We start from the raw sequence: 9,158 nt of genomic DNA on the forward strand, positions 1-9,158 counted from the left end.
TTCTGTGAATTCACCTTCCCAGCTGGGCTGTGCCCCCGTCCGGAAAGGGCACAGGCAGCCAGCCGCTGGCACTGGGTGACCGGCGGGCACCCTGCCCCCCAGCCCGGTCTGTGTGGTGCCGGTGTAGGCTTACCATCCGGTAACCCCTGTCACCCAGGATCTTGGCGCTCACGGCTGAGTAGTCTCTGTTGGGGGCGCCCCAGCTGCCCTGCGGGAGTGGGAGGGGGCTGTGGCCTGAGACCTGGGGGCAGTGCGTGTTGGGGAGGTCGGGCGTGCAGAAAGTTCCTCCCGCCTAACGCAACCGTTGAACGGGGCAGCAGCTGGAGCTAGAGCCTCAGTAGGAGCCTGTCTGGAGGCCGATGGGGCTGGAGAGCCCTCGGCCTGGACGCTGCCTTCCAGGAGGCCGGGAGCAGGAAAGAGCTGGAACGGCAGGGTGGAGCACCCGCTTGGGGCGAATCCGCAGCCCTAGGGCCGGCCTGGAGCTCAGGGCGGAGCCGGCTGACGCTGCCACCCAGGCCTGGCGGCGGCGGGGTGGGGGAGAGGAGGGGGCACGGGGGGGCGGGCCGAGAGACCGGGGACCTGGAAAGGGGGGCGGCGGGCGGGGTCGGGGAAGGTGGGCGGCCGCGCGCCTCCTTCAGCACCTCGGACAGCGCCCGGCCCAGAGGCTCCCGCGTCTGGCCGCTCTGCGCGCACAGGGACGCGGGGAGGGCCGAACCCTCCCGGGGGTGGGGGCGGGGGTCGCAGAGGAGGAGGAAGGAGCGCTGCCCGCACCACTTGGGCCCGGCCTGGCCCCGCGGCCGCGATGCTGCTGGAAACGGATCTCGAGGGCGACCGAGATCGGCCCGGGGCCCCCGCAGCTGCCGCTCTCTGCACCTTCAGCGGGACTAGGGGTAAGAGCCCCGCCTGCCCGCAGCCTCCAACCTGGGCAGGAAGACCCAGAGGGGAAAAACAGCAGGGTCGGCAGAGGCAAACAGAGGGACAGCGGGAAGGAATGGGTGCAGCACCCCAAAGGCAGGGAGGGGAAGGGTCTGGGGAGACCTCTGGCGGGACACGAGACGGGAACCGGGGTGAGGGGACGGGAGGCTGGCAGAGCCCTGAGTGGGCAGGGGGCCTGGCGCTCCCTGCGATGGTTCGGGAAGCCTGGACCTGCGCTCTAGTGCCCGTGGCTGTTTGCGGAGTGCCCCAAGAACAGAAGGGACCTCACAGGCATTTCTGGTGGGGAGGGGATGGGCAGAGAAAGGGCCGCCGAGTAAATCCAGAGACCCCACGCGTCTCAGCTCCCACACACAGCCCAGCCTGGGCCTCGCCAGCCGGCCCAACTGCGCAGTACCGAGACCCCTGGGTCGGCCCACTGCCTAAACCGCCCTCCCCAAGGGCCTTTCGATCGCAAGGACGTTGGGAAATAATGGAGGCATTGTTGGCCACCCGGCCAGATGCCGAGCGCACGGGCCCGCCCGCCCCTTCCCCAGTCGGACCACACATGGCTCCTCTCAGGCAGGCCTCTGCAGCAGCTGACACTCAACGGCCGACACCGCAGCGCACCCAGCACCCGCTCAGCTCCCCAGCTTGCACGCTCTTACTCTGTCCCGGGGAACAAGTGTAGCACAAAGTGAAGGGGCGGGCGCTGGCTGCACGGGGCTTTGCTCAGACTGAGAAACGGGGTCTGCTGAGAGCTAAGAGGAGCTGTGCTTCCCCTGCCCGGGTCCTTCCAGGCCGGCCACCGGAGGCCAGGCGGAGGCAGGGTGAGATGGGGCATTACCGCGGGCCTCCCAGGTGGAGCCTCTTGGAGGGTGGCGTCCACCTCTAGTCCCCCAGTGCTTCCTGGGGTCCCTGCCCTCGCCATGCCCTCCGCTGCCAGGGGCCCACACTGCTGTGTGCTGACTGTGGGTGACTCCAGGGGGCGGCCTGGCCTGTGGCCAGGTGCTGGATGCCCTCTGGGGTAGGTGCATCTCTACCTGCAAGGACGGTGCGTTCCTGCAAGCTCACCTGTTTGGGCTGGAGGCAGGGTGTGGGAAAATCGGGCACGGGGGCTCGCTCCGGTGCTAGCAGGGGTGCTGGCGGGTGGAGGGAAGTGAGAGTGGATCCCGGCTTTCCCAGCTCCATCCCTCCTGACCTGGAGTCTTGGCTGCATCCTAGAGTCTGAGCCGAGGACACTGGGTTTCCCTCCGGAGACTCACCCTGCTTCCCTGCGCCCACTGTGGGCTGCAGTTCCAAGGGTGGGGCCCAGAAGCTGCTCAGAGCGGGAAGGTCTGAGGTTGGGTCCAGCTCCTGGTGGCTTCGCTGTGAGCCCTTGGGCGCCACACTCATTCTCCCTGGGTGTTGGGTCGCGCTCATGCGACCAGACATTGTAACCAAGCCTCCCAGCTCGTACATAGCCTCTCGAGTCCGAGCCTCAGCGTCGGTAGGACCCGGCTCCCTCCCTGACCCCCAGGCTACCCTCAGGCTTTCACGCCCAAGCCCCAGGCCTCAGCCCTGAGCCGGCGCCGGGGCAGGAAGCTGCCGGGCCCGGTCAAGTGCCCTGGGGCAGCTCCGGCCTGGCTCCTCCCCTGAGCGTCCCCACCCTCGGGCCAGGCACTCGGGGTGGCGTCTGGGCACAGCAGTTCTCCGCGCAAAGGCGCGCGGAGTCCGCGGACGCCACCGGCGCGTCTCGGAGACCCCGGCCCCGCCCCGCGCCGCGGCCCCGCCCCCCGCCGCTCCGCCTCCCCGCGGCCCGAGCCTCCGGGCCCCTGGGCGCCCGCGGGCGCAGCGCCCAGCAGCGCCGGGAGTCGTTCGGACGCCGGCCCGGGGCCTTTGAGGCCGTGGTCTCCCCGGGCCCCTGGAAAGTTCAGGGCCGGAGAGCCGCGGCGCCGGGCGGCGAGAGCCCATGGAGGCGCGCGGGGAGCTGGTCCCGGGCCGGGAGTCGGCGGGCGGCGACCTGCTGCTGGCGCTGCTGGCGCGGAGGGAAGACCTGCGCCGAGGTGGGTGCCCGGGCCGAGCGGCTGCACCCGGGAGGGCGGACCCCGTGGAGACCCAGAGGTCCTCGCTCCCTTCCCGGCCTGGCCACGGAGGCGGCGGGAGCCAGGGAATGCCGGCAGGAGTAGGTGCTAGGTCCCCAGCACAGCACGTCCCTGCCTGGGCATCCCAGCAGCGAGGCTGCCTCTGGGCCCCTGGAGCTGTGTTGTCGGGTGTTTGGTCGTGGCGCCCAGGCTGGGGAGGGAGGGGGGCCTCCGGGTCCCAGGACCGGTTCAGGAAATACTCGGCCTAATCGGGAGAGCGCACAGCGAGCAAACGTGAGACCCAGTGACGACGGGGTAGGAGGATCTGCAGGAAGGCTGCCTGCACCCAGACCCTACACACTTTCCAGGGGAAGAGAGTCAAATGCAAGGGCCAGCGTGGAGCTGGACCCCGGCCGTAGAACACCCCTAGCCGGGATCTAGGTGTCTGCACTCACATGCACCTGCTCTGTTGGCCCACTCGGGGCTGGTCCTCCTACAGGAAAGCCCCCAACTTCCCAGTGGCACCAGTCTCGCCCCCAGCGCCTTGGCTTCCTGTGAACTGGGATGGTTCTCCGCGGGCTTCCAAGCAGGCGGGACCCGCAGGATGGAGATGGAGGTGGCCCTGGAGGGGCGGGGAGCAGCAGGGATGGAGCGGGTGGGAAAGGGGTTGCATCCAGGCTGCGGGGTCTCATCCGCCTCCTACTTACTTATTTATTTATTTTCCGAAGGTTCCTGGGAGGGGTGGCCACAGGGGCTGGGAGGAAGGGGCGGGAGGGCGGAGAGAGAGGAAGGGAGGGGTGCGGGCTCTGGGCGAAACGGCTCAGGAGAGCCGGCGGGGATCGGCGGGCGGGCGCAAGGCTCTTCTGGGCCTCGCCAGCGCGGAGGGTAGGAGACCCCGCCAAGTCCGGAGTCGCCATGCAACGTAAGGCCCGGGTCGCCAGGGCTTCGCGAGAGCGCGAGGGGCGCGGCGGGAGCGGCTTTTGCCCGACGCGGGCTCCGCGGGTAGCACGGCCGGGGCGCTGTCCTGGCCGCGGTGCTGAATCCGCGCTGCGCGGGCCTGTCCAGCCACCAGCTCTGGGCCGGGTGTCCTGGCCGCCCTGCCACCGCCGCCCGGGGTTGGGGGGCCAGGGCAGGCGGCAAATCCCCAGGCTCCACACCCAGGGCTACGGTTTTGCCCGACGCGGGACCCCGTCCTTCGTGGTTTCCTGGGGCTGAGGGAGGTCCCTCTCCGGCCCTCTCACCGCTGCCAGGCCAGCCTGGGGCCGGAGGAGCCCGCCGTCAGTGAGGTGAGCGTGGTGCGGTGGTGCTATATTTTTGTATGTTCCAGTTCCTGCTCGTGGCTCTCTTCCCTCCGGAGACCTTTTCTAAAGTAACAGGGAGTCCTCACCCCATGAGCACCCTGCAAAGCCCCTCATGGACCTGTGGCTCCCTGCGTTTCCCCAGCCTTGTTCCCCTGGAGGCCTGCAGGCCCAGGGGAGCAGAAGCCAAGTGTCTCTGTGGGGAGGGCAAAGTGCCTACTGTGAGCTCAGGCATCCACGTCTGAGCATGAGGACAGAGGGTCCACGTGTCCAGTCCACTCACAAGTACCCTCACGGCCGCCCAAAGACAGGGAGGGCAGCAGCTTTTACTTTGGTGGCCTGCAGACAAGGCCACGGGGCCAGGCAGCCACACCTGCAAGGAGCCCCCGCCGCCATGATGCTTAATTGTGCAAGTAATGAGGGCAACTGGGTGGTGGATGCCCCACGACCCACATGTGCCTGGCCTCCCGTTTTCCAGCCCAGCCTCTAAGGGAGCCCCTGGGGCCGGGGTTTCATTTGAGCTCAACGTGCGTCCTTCATGGACTGGAAACATTTTGCAGTTGAAGGCATCTGGCCTCATGGGATGGCCTGGGCACCTTGCTGCTCATGGGCATGTTTCTAAACCTAGTTTCAGTTGTCCTGAATTTCAACTGTGTGCCGGGCTGTGGACTTCAGAGTCATGCACTCCCTGAACTTGGGGAGCTAGGCAGCCGCTCAAGCTGGCTGGGGAAGAGGGTGTGCAGGGAAGGGGGTCTCCTGGCAGCCCCGGTCCCGGGAGCTGGGGGGGAAGGTGAGGCCTCTCCCTCTCTGTGTGGTGCCCATGGCCACTGGTGGCTCCTCTGCCTGCAGAGATCCCACTGTGTGCTGGCTGCGACCAGCACATCCTGGACCGCTTCATCCTCAAGGCTCTGGACCGCCACTGGCACAGCAAGTGTCTGAAGTGCAGCGACTGCCACACGCCGCTGGCTGAGCGCTGCTTCAGCCGCGGAGAGAGTGTCTACTGCAAGGACGACTTCTTCAAGTGAGCCCGGCTGCTGCCTAGGAGGGAAGGGGTGGCTGCAGTCTGCCCAGTGGAGAGGAGGCCGAGAGTGGGCCACCCTGAGGGACTCCCCGGACCCCCACGATAACCAAATCTGGAGCCCGAAAGTCCCCATCCCCAAACCCCTCCTTTTCCCCAGGCAGGGCACTCTGGGGGCCTCTCCGATGGCAGCTGGGCTAGCACATTAGCAATTTTTTAAAGTAATTAATTTTGTGAATCATTGAAGCAGTCGTTAAAAAGATAACCCTAAGTTTGTAGCACTCTATTGGACGTACTCCCTCTTCATTTTGATCTTGTTTTTGTCCTTAACGCTGGGGATGGGGCGCCTACCAGGATTCCCCTTCCCCTTCCAGCACAGAGGACCGCTGTGCTCCCCAGGGCCTCCGGATCCCCTTCTCGGTACTCTGTGCGGCTCTGCTGGAGCTGCCGGGCAGGCGACCAGTGGCAGGGCCCGCGGGGAGCCTCCCTCCAGAAAGCGCCCTGCGCGGTGCCGCGTTAGCTGCTCTCCTACCCGCCGCCACGCTGAGCCGCGCCCTGTGCGTCCCGCAGGCGCTTCGGGACCAAGTGCGCCGCGTGCCAGCTGGGCATCCCGCCCACGCAGGTGGTGCGCCGCGCCCAGGACTTCGTGTACCACCTGCACTGCTTCGCCTGCGTCGTGTGCAAGCGGCAGCTGGCCACGGGAGACGAGTTCTACCTCATGGAGGACAGCCGGCTCGTGTGCAAGGCAGACTACGAGACCGCCAAGCAGCGAGGTCAGTGGGAGGCGGCGATGGTCCCCGGGGTTGGCCTGGGCAGGGCCCCCCCTCCCCTTTCCTCGCCTGCAGAATGGGGCTAAGGCCAGTCGGGATGGGGCGCGGAGGAATCCTTCCCTCCAGGATCCTCCGCGAAGCGCTCACTACGGGGCGAGAGGTTACGGCGCCTTCCCGCCCCCAGGCCCCGGAGCTGGAGTTGGCGGGGACAAGTATCAGAGCCGCTCCGGGGAAGCCGGGGTCTGGGGTCTTGGCGGCCGCCGCCCTTGGGAGCGCAGGGCTGTTGGTCTGAATTATGTGGATTAACTCCGCGTCTGAATTATCTTCCTAAATCCTTGACTGTGAAGATCCGGCCCTACCCGCACCCTTGGAACAAATAGGAACCCGGGGGTGGGGGTGGGGCGCTTGTCAGAGAGGGGCCGAGGCTTGAGGCGCCTGCGCCCCGATCCAGGGCCGCGGGGCCCCTAAAGAAGGCCGCCGCAGGGCCGCCCCTCGCAGGGCCCGGACGCCCCCCGCCGCGTCTTCTCCATCGCTCCCGGCGCCCGCGTCCCGCGAAACCCGCCGGCCTCCGCGGCCGAGACGGGCTGTCGCAGCGGCGGCGGCGGCGGCCTCAGTGGCCCCGACGTCCGCGCGCCGGAGGGGGTGGGACCGCTGGGCAGCTGCAGGAGCTGGCCCAGGCTCACGGCTCCCCGCGGTGCAGAGGCCGAGGCCACGGCCAAGAGGCCGCGCACGACCATCACGGCCAAGCAGCTGGAGACGCTGAAGAGCGCCTACAACACGTCGCCGAAGCCCGCGCGCCATGTGCGCGAGCAGCTCTCCTCTGAGACCGGCCTGGACATGCGCGTCGTGCAGGTCAGCGCCCGGCGCCCCCCGCCCGCCCTGCGAGCCGCTGGCCGACAAGGGCCGCCCCGGGTCCCGGGGCGCCGGCCACTCACCCGCCCCCGCCCCCAGGTGTGGTTCCAGAACCGCCGGGCCAAGGAAAAGAGGCTGAAGAAGGACGCGGGCAGGCAGCGCTGGGGCCAGTATTTCCGTAACATGAAGCGCGCCCGCGGCGGCTCGAAGTCGGACAAGGACAGCGTCCAGGAAGAGGGGCAGGACAGCGACGCCGAGGTCTCCTTCACCGGTATGGCGGGCGCGGGCGGCCACCTCACCCGCGGCGCCCAGAGCGGCAGCCCCGAAGGGGGAAGAGCGTTGGGTTGACCGCAGGGAGCCTGGAAATGTGAATGTCCTGGGTCCTGGCCTCTTTAGCCTCACGTATAAAGCGCTCGTTTATAGACCCTGGTCCCCCATGCCCAAGCCCTGTGGTTTGGCCACTGAGGACCGCTGCTGTTCCTCTGGAGGGGGACAGAACCGCTGTGACCCGAGGGCCTGTCCCTCAGCAGGCTTTGTCCTGGTGGGAGGGGTGGACTGTGTCTTTGCCCCCCGGCACTTGCAATGATTTTTAGGAAGGTGGCAGCACAATTTGGGGGTGATGAAAAGTCCGAGCTGCTTGGAGTTGGGGGAGGGTCCTCTCTGGAACCCGATTATCTCCTCCCAAACCAGGAAGACCCCCCCACCCCTTAATGTCCATCCTCAGAAAGTTTGGGCAAGAGACTCTTTGGCAGCGTTTGTGACCTTAAGCTACTCACCTAGCCCCGCTGGGACTTAACTTGTCTGCATAATCGGGCAACCTTGGGATCGTACTGGAACCCTGGGCGCTGACTGGACTATTCCTGGCCCTGAGCCCACCAGGGGAGCCCACCATTCCTTAGGCATCAGGTGGGATTGAGCTAAACAAACTCAAGGGTGGAAGGGGTGAGAGACTTGGGCTGACCTGTCGTGTGTGACATGGCGCAGGTCACCCCTGCAGGGGGCACTGAGCAGGGCCAGAGGTGGCAGAGGGTGGACACCGAGCAGTGCCCTCTGCTTCCACTGCAGATGAGCCAGCCATGGTCGAAATGGGCCCTGCCAATGGCCTCTACGGCAGCCTGGGAGAGCCTGCCCCAGCCTTAGGCCGGCCCTCGGGGGCCCCAGGCAGCTTCCCGCTGGAGCACGGAGGCCTGGCCGGCCCGGAGCAGTACCGAGAGCTGCGCCCCGGCAGCCCCTACGGTGTCCCCCCATCGCCTGCTGCCCTGCAGAGCCTCCCTGGTCCCCAGCCCCTCCTCTCCAGCTTGGTGTACCCAGATGCCGGCTTGGGGCTCCTGCCCTCGGGAGCCCCAGGTGGGCCCCCACCCATGAGGGTGCTGGCAGGGAACGGACCCAGCTCTGACCTCTCCACGGGGAGCAGCGGGGGCTACCCCGACTTCCCTGCCAGCCCCGCCTCCTGGCTGGACGAGGTGGACCACGCTCAGTTCTGACTGAGACCCCCGGCTCCACCGAGCACCGGACACGAGGAGTCTGGGCAGCAGCACGGCCCCTGGCTGGGGGGGGGGGTCTGGAGCTGAGCTGTCCTGTCCCCAAAGCCCTGGACCCCTGCAGGACGCAGTGCCACCGGCGGGGGACAGGATGAGGACTCAGGGAGGGCTCGTTTCTGCGGAGTGCCCCCCGCCGCAGCCCCCTCCCCTAGGCAGAGGGACTCTCCAGGCTCCCGTCTGAGAAGCTCCTCCTGGGACAGGGGGCCAGCCCACCTGGTGGCCCTCAGCAAGCCTTGTTTTGTAAGCAGATTTCTCCCTTTATCGACCAATTAACTGAGTGCTTGCTGCAGTTTCCAAACAGGAAGTGTCTCACACACACACACACATACACACACACACCCCCCACACACCCAAGGCCAGGCCTTCACTCTGCTCCGCTCTGGGGCCTCTGCCCCGACCAGCACAGCCCTCAGGCCGGAAGATGCTTTAATTTCTAAAATTAAAAAAAAAAAACATAACTAATTGTGCTTTCATTTCCCAGGCTCCGTATGTCTGAGTTCTGTAGCCCCCTGGCCCCCCCACCTTTAGGTCAGAGATTGGCCTGTCTGGCCACGCAGGAGGCCACGCCTGTGTCCTTACTGGTCCCTCTGGGGGCCTCCCAGCCACCAACTCCTACCTTCCCCAGGAACCTCCTTTCCCCTCTCCCCTGGGGCAACTGGCTCTAGATATCCCCGTTCTTCTGGGCTCCACTACTCTGGGGTGGG

General features: G+C 67.0%; 1 protein-coding gene across 2 annotated transcripts; it reads left to right on the forward strand.

Moving 5' to 3' along the window:
- Positions 1 to 802: 802 nt before the first annotated feature.
- LHX3 (LIM homeobox 3) lies at positions 803 to 8,397 on the forward strand (the record flags this gene model as incomplete). Of its 2 annotated transcripts, none has more annotated exons than XM_079706539.1 (6): positions 803 to 890; positions 5,123 to 5,294; positions 5,862 to 6,064; positions 6,762 to 6,913; positions 7,013 to 7,184; positions 7,979 to 8,397. In XM_079706539.1, the coding sequence occupies 6 exons, from the start codon at positions 803 to 805 to the stop codon at positions 8,395 to 8,397; spliced, it is 1,206 nt and encodes a 401-aa protein (XP_079562665.1). The 2 variants fall into 2 exon arrangements, with proteins under 2 accessions (XP_079562665.1, XP_079562664.1); XM_079706538.1 differs by lacking the exon at positions 803 to 890 and adding an exon at positions 2,864 to 2,957.
- Between the last annotated feature and the right edge of the window lie 761 nt (positions 8,398 to 9,158).

The sequence above is a fragment of the Hyperoodon ampullatus genome (genome assembly GCF_949752795.1).
Source record: "Hyperoodon ampullatus genome assembly, chromosome: 6".
In the NCBI taxonomy this organism is placed as follows: Eukaryota; Metazoa; Chordata; class Mammalia; order Artiodactyla; family Ziphiidae; genus Hyperoodon; species Hyperoodon ampullatus.